Source organism: Pseudophryne corroboree, chromosome 4 (assembly GCF_028390025.1).
Source record: "Pseudophryne corroboree isolate aPseCor3 chromosome 4, aPseCor3.hap2, whole genome shotgun sequence".
Taxonomy (NCBI): Eukaryota; Metazoa; Chordata; class Amphibia; order Anura; family Myobatrachidae; genus Pseudophryne; species Pseudophryne corroboree.
In genome coordinates this window covers 775,228,625-775,249,388 of record NC_086447.1, presented here as the reverse complement: position 1 = coordinate 775,249,388, position 20,764 = coordinate 775,228,625, and the positions used below count along the sequence as shown (strand labels likewise).

Here is a 20,764-nt window from a genome sequence, read left to right as displayed (position 1 = left end):
ATTTTGCAACCCATAAATTAGATATAACAACCAATACTAATAAAAAATGGGGTAGGATCAATATTCAAATTCATCACTTTTTATCCCTTATATAAGTTTAATTAAACTATATTAAGGGATCACAACTGATTACATCAGTTAAAATAAATTAATATGAATCTTTTAAAATAATATAATTAATTATAAAAAATTATTTGTCACATAGGAGATGCTAGGGTAACACTATTAGGTCCACGGATAAGCACTTTGAGGATTAATTAGAAGGTAAATTAAGAATGCCAAATTGGAATCTATAATTCTGTAACACAGGTACACTAATGCTAATCAGAAATTATTTAATTAACTATGTTTAACCCTAGAGGGTCATTATTTATGGTTTAATAAAAGTAAAATACATAATGGATTTCTAATAGTAGCAAACACTCAATTAAACACTAATCATAATTGGCCACAACAAGCATAGCTTGTCACTACACATCCACGACTGTTTTACCGGAAGTGAAATAATTGGAACGCAGGTTGTGATTGCAGTGGAACGCATGGGTAATTAATGTGTCCACTGCGTTCAGCATAAGATCAGAACTATTCGTTTACATATTTATAGTATACGGGAGCTATTGTATCTCTACAGCCATGTTTAGTTATTTATATTGCAGCTCCACTTTGTATTACTGCAGCTACGCTCAGGTATCTACAATGCCGTACTACTTCCGCAAATCAAACCGGAAGTGAAGGCAATGGAACGCACGCCGAAGACCGCAGTGGAACGCATGGCCAGCTAATGCGCCCACTGCGGTTTAAAATAACATCTGATAACACCAAATTGTCTCTGGCTAATTGTGAATGTAGCTACCGACCCTATGACCGTACTGGAATAACAATAAATAAAGTAGAACCATGATATTAAGCAGTAATGATTGTGACACACACAGGAAATGAGCTCATCAAGCTCAGGGTATATAAACCCCCCTGCCCAGCACATTGTTACACTGCTGTTCAGGAGAGCCTGTCACCACTCAAAGTAAGTTACATTTGTTGCTAATTGGTTCTGGCAATTGTTTTTTCTGTTAAGATTGTATTCACTGGAGGGCTGAGTTGACACATAGATGTTGGTTCATAATAACCTTGTTTGTCATTTTATAACAATAAGGAATGATTATGAGAACATTTTGCACGTTAAATGTCCTATCTTTCATTTAATGAAATTTAATAACTATTCATGTTTTGCTATGTAATTGATGTGAATGCAGCTCCATTGATATGTGTGAGCCCTGAATTCCTTTGAAAAATAGCATAAGATTATTATCAATTATTTTTTAGGTTGAACACTACTAATGTGGTTTAACAATTAGGGATTATAACAGCACAAATTTACGGTTTGCACTCCCATGAGGGTATGTATAAATTAATTATTTCTTTTGCCCTCCCTTGGAGTGAGATACATACCCCCTTTTTAGAGGACTAATTGACTTATGAAACTGACATTTGTGTTATAGGCTGGACCTATTGTGAACACTGATTCATTCAGCGTGATTATTTGATTTTAAACCATTTTGGTATGTACATATCAATATTTCAAATCAATTGTAACTATTTGATAGTGATATGATGCCCAATTGTATGGAAAAACTCTGAATAATGTCTTTATTACCCATACTGGTAACAACATATACGGTCTCTTATTATTTTTTACTTTATGAATTCCAACATTTACTGATAATATCATATGTCTTTATAATAGTACGTTACCGTTTTGATTACGTCTGTCCGCAATTAATTTTAGGATCAATAATGAGACCGATTGAATCCATCTATAGAGATCCAATTAAGGTTCATTTTTTCCGTTCCCCCCCCTCCTTTATAATAGAGGTTCATGTGATTACCCTCATTATGCAATTAATTAATTCTAATATGGTATGGTTCTTTCAGAAATTGTTGTGGGACTAATTATACCGCAAAAAATTGGTCTTTGGCCCCTATTTTTGATTGGTATGTATACAAACACCATTTCAGAGTATGATCACTATGGTTTATTGAAAAAATAGCTTATCTGATCCATATTTGTTATATAGACATGAACCCCTGATGAAGTCCGTGAGGACGAAACGCGTCGGGTATTGTTTCTTGCGAAAACATCAGGCATCCTGCAAACTATACAACTTGATGGGATATACTGATTGTATCATGTCTCCAACAGAATTATAAACTGCATTTTTTATTGTATCCAATATTGGATTTTATGTGATAGTCTATGTTTACTGAAAATGTACATAGATAATATGTGAATAAATTCTATTGTTTTTATCACTGTGTGGTCAGAATCTGGAAAGATATTATATATATACACAATACTTGTAGCTCCCTTATGACATCTTGTTTCTGTATTCCTATTTTGTACTCTATCTAACAGGGAGTACGTCATTAAGGTTTGGAGCTTTTACTCAGCGCATTATTAGGTCTACACCACTTCCACATATATATATATATATACATATTTATTTATTTATTTTCTGTGGTGGCCGTGATCTGTTGGTGCAAAGTCAAAAACTGGGGTGTAAGGTAGTCTTTTCAGATGAGGCCACGCCCATTTTAAATGAGGCCATGCTCCCTTTCCGGGATCGCGAGCGCCTTAAGCGTGTGCATGCTTTTTCTTTTTATATCTATGGGGGGGGGGGGGGGCGCATATTTTTTTTTATGTCAATGGGGGGGGGGGGGCGCATTTTTAAATCTCGCACTTGGAGCAAAATTGGCTTGAAACAGCCCTGATTCTATCTATTTTCTTCATAAATTACTGAAGCTTTAAGAAATTAATTACTGAATTTTTTATCCATATACTGTATCATATACTGTATCTTACATGTTTTTCTGCTGGGATTCAAACTCATGTAAAATGCTGACTACTCATCATCATCATCATTAATATTTCATGAAGAATCTAAGCTCTTACACGCCTGACATCAAACATATACTTTTTTAATGTATTTATTTATTTTATGGCAAAACATGTTACATTTTTTCTTGCCCCACCTAATCAGAGCCGGCCCTAACCAATATGATGCCCTAGGCAAGATTTTGGCTGGTGCCCCCTAGCACCACCGCTGCTTCCGCCTCTGACCTTGCACCTCTTTCCCAGCATCATCACCCCTCACCCATAGCAGTCCTTATTTTGGTGTTTGTACCCCCTATATTTTAAATAGGAACAGTTTGCACATTTGGCGCACAGCCCAAAAAGGGGTGTGTTTTTGCTGTCAAGAGGCATGGCCACACAATAGTAACCCCAATTCCAATTACGCCACACAATACTGCAACCTTATTCACATTTGATCACGTGATAGTGTCCATAATTCATATTACATCCCACAGTAGTATCACTTTACCTTAAACATTACTCCTCACAGTAGAGCCCCTTATTCACATTACATCACACTGAATTGCTCCTTATTCACTTTATACCACACCATATTGCTCTTTATTCACATTAGATGACACAGTAGTGCCCTTTCTATACGCTGCGCCACATAGTAGAGCACCTTATACACATAATGCCACACATTAGTAATGCATTTATACACATAATTCCACACAGTAATGCACCTTACACATATGAGACACATTATTAATGTCCTTATAAACATAATGCGCCTTACACATTATGACAACCTTTATTAATGTCCTTTTACACATAATGTCCCTTACACATATGCCGTACATTATTAATGCCCTTATACACATAATGACACACATAGTGCCGCCTACACATTTGCTGCACATTATTAGTGCCCCTATACACATAATGACACACATACAGTAGTACCCTGTTACACATATGCCGCACTTTATTAATGCCCTTATACACATAATGACACACATAGTGCCCCCTACACATATGTTGCACATTATTAATGCATTTTTACATGACACACATAATGCTCCTTACACATATTTCAAACACTACTGCACAACCAACCCACTCACATGCACACAGCACTCACACTGCCACTAACACTGTGACCTCTGCCACTGCTTGGATACAGATGTGTAAATCTTGCCTCAATGCTAAGGTCGGGCATTTTTTATAATGAAAAATGCATCTTATTTGCATTGCTATGTGGCTAGGATGCACAAGCAACTACTGCTGATTAAAATGATACGCAGCATGCCTATATACTGTGTGAGACTGTGGCTGTATCTGCATATGAAATGCTACACACAGAATATAGGCATGCCGCATATCATTTCAATCAGCAGAAGCTGCTGATGCCCATAGGCATATCAAATGCTCTAGGCAATTGCCTAGTTTGCCTATGCCTATGGCCGGCTCTGCACCTAATGATGATACTGTGTGTTTAGGAAGTAGGCTACGCTACCTCAGTATCTCCAGCTAATGTTAAGCAACAAGAGCTAGCATGCTCTCACTTCTAACTTCACAATGGATGGAGTGTTATAGGTTTCATGACAGACTGAGCAGATATTATGGTAGTTTAAATACAATTATGGCTCTATGAGCTGGAATGGCAAAATGATTGAAATGGTTCTATGTTTAATACGTAGTCAATAAGAAAAAAAAATCTTATTTCCTGTTTTAAAGACACATAATTTTATGTTGTAAAAGAGCCTCCAATATGAGCGTTCGTACCCAGTACAAAGTGCTCTTCTCCCAAATGTAACACTTTATTTAATATTGTGGATTGAATTAATTAATTAATTAATGTGAAGTTTTTTCCCCCCACAATCAGTTCTATTCAAGCAAATGAAATACAATAGTAAATGAATTGTCAAGTTCAGGATCAATGAATCTTATACCTGATGAAAGGGATCATGTTGGAGACCCTCAATCTATAAACTGCATGAAACAGTTCCTTCATCTATTTATAATCTCGCATTTATCATACTATAGTCCCAGGCATAGTAAACAAAATATTGTAATGAGCTGGCACAAATGGGACTAGTAGGAAGGAAGAAAAACACTGTAAAGAATGATATCCTCACCTCTACCGAATGACAACACCTGTCAGCACAATTCTCATCCCATTTGGCAGCTAAGTGTCTCGCAGAGCCCTGATTACACTGCAGATTGGTGATACATCTGTTATCTGGAAGGCGACTGACAGGAAAACGCGGGAGATTGTCTAATAGGTGTGCATACTATAATTATCTGAAATGATCCCCTAGCAAATGAGCAGTTTGTACTAACAAGGGCCAATGATCCATTGTGCTCTGTAAATTAATACATTGAGCCAAGAAATAAATAATGTTTACTACTTGCAAAGCGGAACTTATTCAAACCTACTTTGATGTTCAATAAGAAGACAAAGGGTCTGATTCTGGGATTCAAAGTGAGACATATACTACATTAAGCTAATAGCATAAGTATCCTTCCACTGCTGTAATCATTTATACAGACGCTTACACCCACCCCAGGCTGAATACAAAAGATCCATCAGAAACAGGCACCCAACCTCTTTCTGTATACCTCAAACAAGCCCAGGCAACACACCCACGACACTCCCACTAATTTAATCTGTTATGTGCGTCCACATAGTAATCACTCATTTGCCGGCCAGAAAAAAGCCAATTTTAATCAAATAAATAGCTGTTGTTGCATATAAAATAAGTAGTTCCAGTAACTCATTGTATGCCGCCACCAGACGTGCAGCTCTCGAGCGCCTCCTCCCCACGAATTAAGTAACACGAACTGCAAGACCGGGGTGGAGGAGCAGCTGCTCTTCCCTCTACTCTCAGCTCCTCCCCCCAGACTTTAGTGCTGCTGATGAGGAGGACGGCCAGGCCGGATGAGGGGCATCGCCAGGGCCGGATTAACAATGGGGCTGATGTAGCTGCATCTCCAGGCCCCCGATTGAATATAGGCCCACCGCCCGCCACAATGAAGAGACCCATAACCGCCGGCATTACATTGAGTCACAGTGACTCATTGTATGCCGCCGCCAGACGTGCAGCTCTTGAGTGCCTCCTCTCCACAGATTATGTAATGCGAACTGTAAGGCCAGGGTGGAGGAGAAGCCGCTCTTCCCTCTACTCTCAGCTCCGACCCCCAGACTTTAGAGCTGCTGATGAGGAGGACAGCCAGGCCAGAGGAGGGGCACCGCAACGTAATTGCTGCACCACCTCCGCATCCATGCTCGTTGACCGCACCCCAGCCCCACACCACGCTGGCCCCTATATAAGGGGCTACCTGGTTCAGTGTATATAAGGGGCTACCTGGGGCAATGTGTGTAAGGGGATACCTGGTGCAATGTATCTAAGGGGCTACCTGGCTCAATATGTATAAGGTGCTACCTGGCTCAATGTGTATAAGGGGCTACCTGTCACAATGTATATAAGGGACGTCTGGGTCATTAATGTTGTCTGCCTGAAATCTGGATGCCTGTGTTAGTCCTGTGGATACCATTTTCATGTTTCCAGTCTCGTTCCTGTATTTTGTGATTCTTTTGGACTCTAGTATCAGCCACAGTTCCCCTTTGTCTCAGCGGCTTACAACAACATTGGAGCAGGGACAGATAGGTAGGGTGAGTCATCATCTACAACGGCAACACCAACAATACGTGGACTGCAGTATCAGCCACAGTTCCCCTTTGTCTCAGCGCCATCTACAACGGCAACACCAACAATACGTGGACTGCAGGCTACCTACAATATCACTCAAGTGTAAACATTTAAAAAACTAACCATAAATTATTTTTTTAACAGGTGCCACTTTCAATACACTATTTATTATTTGAACACATCATATTAACATCAGCACTCTCTCACACCAAATTAATATTTAGTCTTTTAAGAGAGCTAAAAATACAGAAAAGTAATGGTACTTTCAAATGAGCGCAGTGAGTATTAGAGTGCTGCCCAGGTTCAAGAACAAAGGAGATAAACACAAATCTCCAACATTAGATTCAAGAAAAAGAGTGGTGTTGAACCCAGGGCGCACTGTATTACTAGATGCTATTTCTATTGTTGAATAATGGAATAAATATGTTGGTTGTAACACAACACTGACGATATTTATTAAAATACAATCCCCAGCTGGGAATGAACAAAAACAAACAAATATTGAACATATACACACAAATGTGGTGAATGGGAAGGAACCCAGTGCTTTCATAAAGTGCTTTCCGTGCTTAAAGTCCTTCTTAATTATAGAAGAAATCTCTCACCATATTGCATAGCCGCGGTGGGCTAGCTTTTTGAAGAGATAGCTATGGTCCTAGGCTGAATTGCCCAGCACCACCGCAGCAAGCGTGTCAGCTTCCTAGTCACTGGTTCCCAGATCTCCACCACTTCTGTCCTTTATCCAAATAACGCGTTTCGGTCTTTTATTGGCCTTTCTCAAAGTTGGATCTTTGAGAAAGGCCAATAAAAGACCGAAACGCGTTATTTGGATAAAGGACAGAAGTGGTGGAGATCTGGGAACCAGTGACTAGGAAGCTGACACGCTTGCTGCGGTGGTGCTGGGCAATTCAGCCTAGGACCATAGCTATCTCTTCAAAAAGCTAGCCCACCGCGGCTATGCAATATGGTGAGAGATTTCTTCTATAATTAAGAAGGACTTTAAGCACGGAAAGCACTTTATGAAAGCACTGGGTTCCTTCCCATTCACCACATTTGTGTGTATATGTTCAATATTTGTTTGTTTTTGTTCATTCCCAGCTGGGGATTGTATTTTAATAAATATCGTCAGTGTTGTGTTACAACCAACATATTTATTCCATTATTCAACAATAGAAATAGCATCTAGTAATACAGTGCGCCAGGGGTTCAACACCACTCTTTTTCTTGAATCTTTTAAGAGAGCTGCATTATCACCAAGCGCAGTGAATATATTTTTCTATATAAGGGGCTACCTGTTGCAATGTGTATAAGGGGCTACCTGTCACAATGTATTTAAGGGGCTACCTGTCACAATGTACATAAGGGGCTACCTGTCGCAACGTGTATAAAAGGGGCTCTGCCTGGCACAATGTGTAGAAGGGGCTCTGCCTGGCGCAATGTGTATAAAAGGGGCTCTGCCTGGTGCAATGTGTATAAGGGGCTGTACCTGGTGCAGTATGTATAAGGGGTTCTTCCTGGCATGTATAAGGTGTACTACTGTGTGGTGTAATGTGACTGACAGACACTACTGTGTGGTGTAATGTGATTTGGTACAATTCTGTTGCCACGCCTCTTCCCATGAAGTCATGCCCCTATATTTTTGACACACGCCTTCGGCGCGCACTATCCCTGTTTTTAATGGGGAGAGGTGGTCGCCAAAGGAAACGTTCACCCTGGGCGCCACAAGGTCTAGAACCAGCCCTGACTACAGCATATACAGACTGGGGGGGCACACTGATGCATATACAGACTAGGAAGGGGCACACTGACGCATATACAGGCTAGGAGGGGATGGGGGGCACACTCATGCATATACAGAATAGGAAGGGGGCACACTGTCACATATACAAACTAGGAGGGGAGAGGGGCACATTAATTGGTAGCGCCTAGATCCCCTTTGCTGAAAGGATCTTTCCCATAATACACTGGGTCAACATAACCATCTATTGGAATAGTAACCTGTGCTGAGCGAAGTGAGACTCCGGGCCCAAAGTGTGGCGATTGAAGCAAGCCCGTGAGGGTACAATGGAGCCAAAAAAAAACTCCAGAAAATAACTTACTGTACAACAAACCTAGATTGGAGAAAAGAATTCAAATGCTGTAATGGCATAAGAAAACTTCCGCCCTCAGCTGAAGTCACATCTTGGTCCTTAAGGCGATGGGGATATAGATTCTACCAACACTAGTGCATATACAGACTAGGAGGGGAGGGGGCACACTAATGCATATACTTTTAAAGACACACTTCTTTTCAGTAGCCATGTCCCTTTTTTGGTGCATGCAACAGTAATCCCGTTTCATTTCCCATACCTCCACTTCAAAATTCCCACTTTGACAACCACTGTATGTATGGGTCTGTTGTTCTGCTACTCTATTAAATGGTTAAAGGTAGGCATTAGCTATGACCTCCATTGAGATATCCACACCCATGGCACAGGCCACACCCCCTATTTAGAACGGCCACACCGCAGTGCTTGTCACACCTACTGCCAATGCACACAATAGGCCCTTCATAAATTTCAGCTCCAGGCCCATGTGGACCTTAATCTGGCACTGCCGACCAAACATTGTGCAGGCCTGGGTCTGGAATGAGTTACACCCACGTCCCATGGAGGTGTGGCTGTGGCATTGCTGGGGTACATGGTTACATCTCACTAGCATTCCAGGGCCCAAGGGCATAGCTACCATAGGTGCAGGCAGTGCAGCTGCTATGGGGCCCAGAGCTGAGAGGGGCCCACTTTCCATGCCAAATTTACGTGTTATATACATTTTTCGCCATTGGGTGGTACTGTACAGTACGTAGGGGTCCTTTCAAACTTTTTCCTTGGGGCCTGCAATATATCTAGGTATGCCCCTGGACCTGCTCATTGTAGTGTGGTATAAAATGAACTGGAGGGCATTTTGATGTTATATAATATGAACTGGGGCACTATAATGAGGCACAATATGAACGGGGAGCACTATCTTTCATAATGTGAATTGGGGGTACTATGCGGCATAATGTGTACTGGCATCTCTGAATGGGACATAGGGTGAACTTAAGCACTACTGCGGTTCATAAAAGAAACTAGGGCACTACTATGGGGCATAACATTAAATAAGGCTCTACTATGGTTCAGAAAATGAACTAGGACACTATTATAGGGCATAAAATTAACTGCTTCAGAGAAGTGTCTCTCTAAAAGCATTGGGACGGGGGCCCCTTCAAAATGTTGCTATGGGGCCCACAAAGTTCTTGCTACGCCCCTGCCAGAGCCCTTACAGAGACTCAGGTTCTGACCACACCCACCTGCCTCCCTTTAGCACTCCAGTAAACAAGTACTTAATTTCCAATAAGCAATTAAAAAGACTTTGAAAGCATAAGGCACCCAAATGCATATTTATATTATTGTGTATAAGTGTATATATTGCTGTGATGAATCTAAATGTATTGTTGCCATATTTCTGTGAGCCTTTTTATTAGTGATGAGCGGATTCGGTTTTACTCGGTTTTACTCGGTTCTCAAAACCGAATCTTATTGGCTATCCAAAACACGTGACATCAGTGAGCCAATAAGATTCGGTTTTGAGAACCGAGTAAAACCGAATCCGCTCATCACTACTTTTTATATCTCATTATTCACTTGGAGTAAATAAAGTGCTCTGGGGTCTATTCATCAAGCAGTGAAAAGAGTGGAGAAGTGAGCCAGTGGAGAAGTTGCCCATGCCAAACAATCGGCAATGAAGTAACATTTATAATTGGCATACTATAAAATGATACAGAGCAGCTGATTTGTTGCCATGGGCAACTTCTCCACTGGCTCACTTCTCCACTCTTTTCACTGCTTCATGAATAGACCCCTCTGTTAGAAGCAACAAAAGCCACAGCAAATATTCTATCTGTGCATATCAACTGCATCACTTCAAATAAAGAATCTCAGCAATAAGAAGAGCATTGCCTTATTACAGAATTGTCCAAGCTCTCAGCTTATACATCTCATTGTCTCCACATAAACAAATAATGTGGACAAACAATACAGATAACTTATTAACTTTTCCCGCACATCCAGACAGGTATCAAATCCCCAAAACAATTTTTTTACACAGTAATATATTGTATTCTCACATCTATTTCTCTTAATAACACTGAGAATGTTGCCATTGGCTGTGTGTGAGACCACACTTGCTCTTGGCTTGAATCTGAAATCTTACTGTATATACGACCTACATTTTCATGGAACCAGTAATCTATATTCTTAGCATACAGTATTATCAGGACTAGAACTCCCCATGGTGGTGCCAGAGGCACTTTTGACATTTGTGAACAATATTACTCATTTACATAAACATACTGGAAAAGACAAACTTGAATAGTAAATCTAGATACAGTTAGTGTTAATATTCGGCAAGGATTCAATCTACATTCTAGTTGTCTCTGCTTATACATTGTACTATATGAACTATTAATGTACATCTATAATACCCTGTTGCAGCTGTACTCATATCATGCTGCACACTCTGCCTGAATGTCCGAAAGACTCTCACACTCCTTAGAGCAGACTCATGGGTCATATCCAGTGGGGAGGGCAGTCCAAAGGCTTGATGATGTGATTCACAGTGAACTGTCCCCTGATTCTGCAAATTGTGTAATTTGCACAGCAGGAGTAGGACTGAAATTATGTAATTGATAGCAACCCACCTGAACCTCTCGCTTCTAACTCCACTCCAGGATTTCTCCAGAGAGGATCATCTAACTGTAGGCACATACTCTATGACCCATATGTTGCAACTATTTGCTAGTCCACTCCATGCACACATCAATCCCATAAAGACATACATTATTTTATACAGGGCCACTGGATCTTGGGCTGACCACACAACTGGAAGTTGGGGGGCGGGGGTCATGTGAGCTCCCTTTGAAGAAGCTATGTGCCACCATGAGGTGGACATGGCGGTATCATCTTGGTAGTATGGTTATGCCTCTCTAGCAATCTCCCCAGACAGATTTTGTACACCCCCTTCTTGGACCCTCTGGCTTTATGTAGTAATGTTCCTGCTTACTTCGGATTTGCTTCTGCTGGTCATTTCTGAAGCGTAAAACTGTGTATAATGTCAAATCAGCATATACTACAGTATGTGAGTCTATTTTGCCAAAGTGCAAAAAGTTTGCGGAGGATGATTTTTAAAGGTAACTTTTGAGGCTCCATGTTACAGTTTTGTGGAGAAAATAAAAGTTATTTATTTTTAAATTAACAGTTTCTTATATAGTGCAGCAAATTCTGTTGCGCTTTGACACGAGTTATAAAACACTTGAACACTTGTCCCCTCATGCTATAAACATAGCTAAACAAAGCTGTATTTTAGGAGAAAGTAAGTGGAAAAATGATATTAATGAAAGGGAGTGTATGAAAGGTCTGACAATTACGTCACGAAAAAAAACTGATTCTGGGGCCCAGTGTATGTCACCAACCAACAGGTTGTGCGCCTCTGCCTTAGGTGATTGATATAACGTCTTAAGGGATCTGACACGTTAGAAGGTTTATTATAATATCTGGTGACATCCAGAATTTTTCTTTAGATGAAGGGGTAAATGTTATAGCTTGCGAACTGCAGGCACTGGTGGGTTCACGGGGTCATTCCGAGTTGTTCGCTAGCTGCCGTTGTTCGCGGCGCAGCGATCAGGTAAAAATTTGGCACTTCTGGGCATGCGTATGGTGTGCAGTGCGCACGCGCGACGTACTTTTACAAAAGCTGATGCAGTTTCACACAAGGTCTAGCGACGCTTTTCAGTCGCACTGCTGATCGGTGAGTGATTGACAGGAATTGGGCGTTTCTGGAAGATAACTGACCGTTTTCCGGGAGTGTGCTGAAAAACGCAGGCGTGTCAGATACAAACGCAGGAGTTGCTGGGAAAACGTAGGCATGGCTGGCCGAACGCAGGGCGTGTTTGTGACATCAAAACAGGAACTAAACAGTCTGAAGTGATCGCTAGCTAGGAGTAAGTCTCGAGCTACTCTGAAACTGCACAATCATTTTTTGTAGCAATTCTGCGATCCTTTAGTTTGCACTTCTGCTAAGCTAAGATACACTCCCAGAGGGCGGTGGCCTAGCGTTTGCACTGCTGCTAAAAGCACCTAGCGAGCGAACAACTCGGAATGAGGGCTTATGTTCTCAAGTAGCAATCAATTAATAGGCAAAACCAACATGATTTTGCCTTTTAAATTATTTCTACTTTGAAACAGCGATAACTCAGCAATACCTTCAGTTCGCAGGCTCTTACATTTACCCCAATGTGTTTATAGAAATGTGGAACAATGCATTTAATAAAAGATACAGTATATTTAACTGTAACAAAATTATTCACTTTTAAATGCCCCTGGTTGTTCTCATCGTAATTTCCAGTACAATTATATATACAGGATCTGAAAAAAACACTTATTACTACAGTATAGCTTCCAGTCACATACAGTAGCTGTATGTATACTATAGAGAAACACTACATGAACAAGCAAACACATGAATTGGAAAAAAGCCCTCAGGGCAGCTGTCACATGTAATAGTTACTGTTATTTTCACTATGTGGTTCAATTACATAGCGTAGATAGGAATCAAAATAGATTTCATTAATTTGTTTATTAAAAAAATTGCATTTCAAAAGCAGTTTTGACTTCAGAGAATTGCGCTTTGTGTTTCCACAAACATCTCAATGATTATTAGCACAGTCATTATTACCGTGAACATGTCATTTGCAAACATGTATGTTACAGAGGAATTTATTAAAGTGGAGTATATGTTATGTAGCTGTGTGTGTAAAAATATAAGTATCTCTCTATACACAGTGAGATCAGCAGCAGTCCCTGGGGAAACTGCAGGTAACATGAAAAATGTTTGCTTTTATAAAATGGCATATTTGAAAGAGTTTGGACTTTATCTTGTTGCCTGGGACACAAGGGGACTGTCTATGGCAGGGGTGGGGAACCTTCAGCCTGCGGGCCGTACAAGGCCCGCAAAGCCGTTTGTTCCGGCCCACCTGCTGCTGTGTGTCAGCGAGACATGCAGCTCCTTAGTCCGGCGGCGGCATGTCTCAGCTGTCAGGGCAGGGAGGAGAGTGCAGCTATGTCTGACGGCAGTGGCGGGTAGGATCTCAAACCAGCTGCCGGTTCGTGAAACAGTCAGAGCTCGCGGACTGGCAGCCAATCAGGAGCCACCATGGCCGTTCCGCGAGCTCTGATTGGCTCATGAACTGGCGGCTGGTTTGAGGTCTTACACGCCGCCGCCCAACATAGCTGCGCTCTCCTCCCTGCCTGGTCCGGGGTCCCTGACATGACACACACCGCCAGACTGAGCACTAAGGGGTAGGAGAGGCGCACGCTGCACTCTCCTCCCCTGACACACAGCAGCAGCAGTGAGCAGCACAGTGGGGTGGGGGGCATATGTGGGGCAATGTGTATCTGGCACTTTGGGGGCATTTGTGTATCTGGCACTTTGGGGGCATTTGTGTATCTGGCACTGTGGGGCATTTGTGTATCTGGCACTGTCGGGTCATTTGTGTATCTGGCACTGTGGGGGCATCTGTGTATCTGGCACTTTGGGGCATATATGTATCTGGCACTGTGGGGCATATGTGTTTCTGGCACTGTGGTGGCATATGTGTATCTGGCACTGTGGCGGCATATCTGTATCTGGCACTGCACTGGCATATGTGTATCTGGCACTGCACTATTGGGGGCATATGTGTATCACATCCCATTTTAATTGGCCACACCCATTTTTTGGCACGCGCACTCAGTACCACTAAGGGGCATAACTACTGGGGGCATAACTATTGGGGGGCAGGGTAGATTGTAAGTTGATAAATTTTTGTATGGCCCCCGAAGGATTTTATAAATATCCAAATGGCCCGTGGTAGAAAAAAGGTTCCCCACCCCTGGTCTATGGTCACAATGAGCAGACCCTGGTACTTAAACTACAGAACGGATTCTATGTATCTCAGAATCATTCTGTGCCCTTGATCATTAAGCATCTTCTAGTTTATTTAGAACTCCCATATAACCAGTTGTCTTATCAGAAATCTCTTACACTGATTCCCCCCCCCCCATAATATATAAATATATATATATACTTATTTAATTCCATACAATGGCAAATACAGTATGGCCCCTTGCCTACACATGTACAATCAGAGGGATATAACTGTGATGTATAGTTCATACAGCTGGATTATAATCACACATTCGATCAGGTAATTCATCATCCCATGGCATTTTTCTCAGGCCCCAATCCCTTTGAGACATTTGCAAGGGTTAGTAATCATTTTTCGCCCACAAATGCTGTGACTTGAATTGTGTGTGGACACCTTTTCAGAATTAGTGATAGTAATTCTACTGATTCTACAGTGATTCTACTGTTGTTTTGCAACAAAATGAAATGGTATCACAGGATAGATTAAATGAACTGAATGAATGTCAGATCACAAAGGTGTCCTTGTTTTAAAATATGGGACCCTTAAGTACTCACTATGGCATTTTGTTCTTGTCTTTGGCTGTAGCTGTCCATGTGATGAGTTATTATCCCAGCTGTGTTGTGGTAATTGCAGAAGAAGAGTTACACACAATAGCTGTTGCATATTGCAGGACCTCTGAACATTTTTAATTATTGGCAATTGCTTACTTGCGTAAATGTAAGTTTTAGGAACAAATAGGGCAGAAAAAAAGAGTAATCTAAGAAATGTCTTCTAGGAAATATGCTTTCAATATTGCAGATGTTCCAGTGAGTGTTAAAAAAACAAAGTTTGATGGCAATTAATACATTTATATTAATATTCATTTAAATACTAATTAAATAATATTCTACAAATTAATAGTGTAAAATGTGAGGGAAAAAACTGCAAAGTAGATAGGTATGACTAGTACTAACATAATCATCATCATCATCATCATAATAATAATAATAATAATTATTATTATTATTATTAACATTCATTCACATAATGCCATCATATTCTGCTGAGTTTTACAACTCAAAAAGACAAAAGTTTTAGGGAGAAGTAAGGGCAGGGAAGTGGCAAAGTTTACTATGTATATAATAAACAAGTTCTGTTACCACTACAAGAAAAATAAGTGAAGACTAAATCAAAGACAGACTAGGGCATGAAGGGCCCATCAAGGAATGTAGGGGCCCAAATTTAAAGGGAGTGGCCAGCCACCAGGGCAATAGTGGCCAGTCACAATGGGACATGCAAAGAACAGGGCCCTTTTATAAATGAGGGGACAGAGGTGTGTCAGGACTGCCTACTTTTATTGGCAGGAGGGCTAAGCTTGGTGGACTTTCCATAGAAACAAACCAATCACCCAAGTTCATCTATGATCCCTCTTCACCATGTTACTGACCCCTAGAGGAGGGGATGGGGCCCACCGAGGATTTCCCCTATACACATGTTGGCCAGTCCAACTTGGCAGTTGTGGATTTTGCTACTCCTTCAGCTCATGGTGAAATGTTGTGCTTTGTTAGCTGCTGGCCTGTTAGTGTGAATGCAGATCATTTACATTTCAGCACCAAGGACAGTGACTGACATCTCTGCTTGAGGGTTGCTAGAACAAAACTCCCACAAAGCAGGAAAATTTGCAATGTGCATCACATCTACATAAAAATGTGTCCTCCTACATTTTACTTGCGCGAGTGAGCAGCAAGATCCTGTGCAACGCTGCTAACTTTACACACACGGGCGTCTTCTTTTCCGAATATGTGTCTTAGTCCCAACGTATGTGACTAGGATGCACCAAAAGACTGTGCTGATTAATTTGATATATGACAATTGAATATCTGTGTGCAACTGAGGGGGGTCATTCTGACCTGATCGTAGCTATGCAAAATTTAGCACAGCTACGATCACTTACACTGACATGTGGGGGGGGGCACAGCACAGGGCTAGTCCGCCCCGCATGTCAGGCCGGCTTCCCCCCCTCCCGCACAAGTACAAAATCATCGCACAGCGGCGATGCTTTTGTACTTGAAGAGTAACTCCCGGCCAGCACAGCTCCAGCGGCTGGCCGAGAGTTACTCGTCACTGCCGGGTCGCATCGGCTGCGTGTGACATCACGAGCCACTGTGGCCCGCCCTCGAACGGTTCGGCCACACCTGCGGTGACCAGACTGCGCCCACAAAATGGTGGTCAAATGCCGCCGTGCTGCCCCCTCCCGCCCAGCAACCGCCTCTGCCTGTCAATCAGGCAGAGGCGATCGCTAGGCAACGACAGCCATTATCTGTCTCGCTTGCGCCGGCGCACTGCGGCACCAGCGCATGCACACTTCTGACCTGATCGCTGCACTGCGATGAATGGCAGCGAGCGATCAGGTCAGAATGACCCCATGAGTCTCTGGCAGTGCCCCCCTAATGCCAGTGGCATCCTACAAAGGGTGGCCCAATAAGACACACTGAAAAGACATATTCTAACAGTTTAATCATTAATATACTATTGTATCTATTCAGGTAGGAGTAATATTCTTTTCTTTTTCTAACAAAATAGTCTACTAGTCATTCTCTTAAAAAATAAAAATATACTATAGCGTTGCTTATAAAAAGAGTATGAAATACAAGGAGAAAATGAGGTCACATTCACCTTTTTCTTGTGTCAATTGTACAAGAGTTGTACCTCAACAGATCAGTATCTAACTAGGGAACAGGATACAGTACAATCGTTGTTGGATTCATCCCAACTATTTTGTTATCATCACAAGTGAAATCATTAATACCACCTTTGGATCTTTTAAAATGTGTCAGTCAGTAATAAATACACCTGTATAGAGTATGGAAAACCTCCAATGTTAGGATATTCTGGGAAGGGAGTTGAAAACACTGATGTAAACAAAAGGCAGTTTGATTTCAACAACCAATTAGAATAATGCCTCCTGCTTATCTGTAATGCCTGCTGTTCTCAGCATAACCAGACCCGCATTTAAAACAAGAGAACATCTTGGCAGCTACCAGGCAAGAAGACAGAGATCTTAGAAATGATAGAGCAGGCCTGGCCAACCTGTGGCTCTCCAGCTGTTGTAAAACTACAAGTACCATCATGCCCTGCCACAGTTTTGCTATTAGGGAATGCTAAAACTGTGGCAGGGAATGCTGGGATGTGTAGTTTCACAACAGCTGGAGAGCCGCAGGTTGGCCAGGCCTGTGATAGAGCAACAGTTTCTAGGTTATAATTGAACAACACAAGCCCACTCTATAATGTCTTATTTCAGTAGTGCCATGCTATTTGTATTCACATATCTACTTCCCCAATCATTTCTTGCCAAAACATTAAACCTGATATATAATGGTGGTTCAATAAGTAATGTAATAAGACCTCTCACATCTGTAATGTGCTATATTTCATTCTAATTGCACGCCATGCCAGAGGAGGTAGACCACTGCTTTCCCTCACGGCCATTACACTGCGCCTCATATCAGTCAAACTGTCCCAACATCAGTTGTAAGAAGGCGGGGCTGGCATTGAGGTGCATAGTGTGATCAGATTTCTGCATCAACAGGGCATTTCAGCATCTGCAACTTATTGCCAGTTTGTCAAGGTGTACTGTGATTATGTCATGTCATGGAAACAGGCTTGGGTGTGATGCACTGCCTTTGATAATGGCAGGGCAGACATGAATTGTTATGGCGCTGATATCAGGATGTACTGGCCCATCCTCCCTACATCCCTGACCTGGCACCGAATGATTTCTGTCTGTTTGAGCCATTGAGGAAGCACATGGTTGGAAGGCGATTAGCAACTGACGGTGAAGTTCAGCAAGCCGTCATATCTTGGCTTCGGATGCTTGACACTGATTTCTTCTATAGACTTCCTATCAGTAATACAAGTGAACAGCACTGCAGCCAGCCTCATTTAGTAGCAAATGGCTGACATTATAGAGCAACAAAGTGTATTCAACTGTAAAAAAAAGTATATATACAATTTCATCTTAGGTCCTGTCAACAAATGGAAACATTTACATATTAATTTATTTATTCATATGTCACACCCCTGAGGAAGTGCTCCTTGGGATGAAACGTGTTGAGACCTTTGACGTTAACACGCCTCTATCTATTTGGACCTTTTGGACTGTCTTTTTCTTGATAAAATGTTTTCTTATGGACTTTGCAAACTTCTAATGGACAGCTTATATTCCGGAATCCAGATACGCATATTCTCCTGGTATGTTTTTTATATTGTGTAGTGTTCAATAAATGGTTTTTTTTAACTTAAATATTCTACACTGAGGGGATATGTCTCTTTTGCTTACATGACCTACTGAAAAGTATGGTTGGATGCTATTATTTGATGAAAATAACAATATCCAGAAGATAGGCTGTAAAAATCGTATTTTTAGTAAGAGTCCACATGACTTATTAAGATAAAATAGTTTGCACAATATTGCGCTATTATGGTTTTCTTTTTCTCTTCTATGAAATTATATATCACATCATAACGATATTTCATTATTTAGAGGGAGAGCTACTGATAGATTGAAGAATCATTCTACAGATACACTTTTTTAAGTGTATGTTTGGTACACGTATATATACAGATTTGGATAAAAAAATATATTTTAACGTAATACACTAGCAGTCACTTGTCTCTTTCCACTTTATTTTAGATATATTGATTCATATTTCATAAAGTTTTAATATAAATCCATCTGTATATTAGTTTCAGTGGCCATTCAGTTAGGCTAAGTTATTCTGGTGTCACAACTCAGTTGAGTAAATATAAAACAATCCACTTACATGGTTTTCAAGAACAGAGATATACTGAAAAAAAAAGAAAGGTTTCTTACCTCATCCACATTCTCAAAGGCATTGATGACATCATACGGCAAACAAGATAAAAGATCTATGACAAACCAGGTCTTCAAGTAGTTCATGCGTATTAATTTTGGGTCAGAAATGACCTCTCCAGCAGGTCCAACAAATGTGGTGTGAAAATTGAGCACAATGTCCACCAAAAATATTACATCCACGATGCTGTCCAGGACCAGCCACGCAACATTGTTCTGTTTGGTTTTGAAGGACACATTGTAAGGGACCAGAATAGCAGTGTAAAACGTTAATATCAAGATTACCCAATCCCAAGTGGTTTTGAAAACACAGTAATGAAGAATGATATGTGGTGGAGTTTTCGGTGCTTCTTGTTTGTATTGCGGAAGAATTTCAGAACCCAGTTGCAACACCTATAACATACACAGAACAGATTTAATAATAATTTTAAACTGCATGGAAAAAAAATGACATCATTTTCACATCTGTAAGCTCTGCCCTAGATTATTAATAAATTGCATTGCAAGAGTCAACTGGGTTGTACTGTATGTGCCAACTACATTCTACAGCTCTTGTAATGCCACATGTGATTATTAGGTACAATATTTACCAGCTTGTCTATTTAGCGATCACTGTCATTATTGCCTCTGAACTCAATATGGATGCAGTACATAGGATTAATACCTGAAGGTCCCTCGTTTATATATAGAAAAGCGCCATCTTTGAAAGATAAATTGGTGAGAAGCACTTTAGATGACAGAACTAGAGTCAGTAATAGAACAAAAGGATTCCACAGATGTGGACAATGTTTAATGTGTAGAACAGTAAAAAGTCCGTCAAATAAACTTACCAATTTTACTTTAAATGGTGAAACTCACAATATTCATGTTTTCATTACCTGCCATTCTAAAAACATAATATACTGTATATTGTTGAGTGTACTTGCGGTCTTGCATATGTCGGCAAGACGAGTAGAAGTCTAAAGACCCATCTTGCTGAATACATTTATAACATATATAAAGGCCTCTAGACTCATTCACTTTCTAGTCATTTTAAGAACCATCATGATAAGAAAGAATGCCATATAAAAAGTTTTTTAGGGATTCAACAAATTAAGCCAACCTGGAAAACAAGAGATATGGAAAGCAGGTTGGCAAAAGTAGAGATGAGATGGATTTTTAATTTGGGTACCCTTCAACCAAAGGGTTTAAATACAGACTTCGAAATTAAATGGTTTTTAACTTAGAATTTCCATCTTTTATATATTTAAGAAAAGTATTTTCTATTTTTAGTGTTGAACTTTTAACGTGTCTGTTTTTTCTATTTTAATGTTTTTTGTTTTTGTTTTTGGGTATCATTTTATGGACTTTTATGAATTTGGAGACAC

General features: G+C 40.7%; 1 protein-coding gene across 1 annotated transcript in view; it reads right to left on the bottom strand.

Moving 5' to 3' along the window:
• KCNH1 (potassium voltage-gated channel subfamily H member 1) overlaps positions 1-20,764 on the bottom strand; it is a 966,177-nt gene that overhangs the window by 849,080 nt on the left and 96,333 nt on the right. Inside the window, exon 6 of the mRNA XM_063918272.1 lies at positions 19,398-19,790. Coding sequence (XP_063774342.1) covers positions 19,398-19,790 — 393 coding nt within the window. The remainder of the gene's footprint in view (positions 1-19,397; positions 19,791-20,764) is intronic.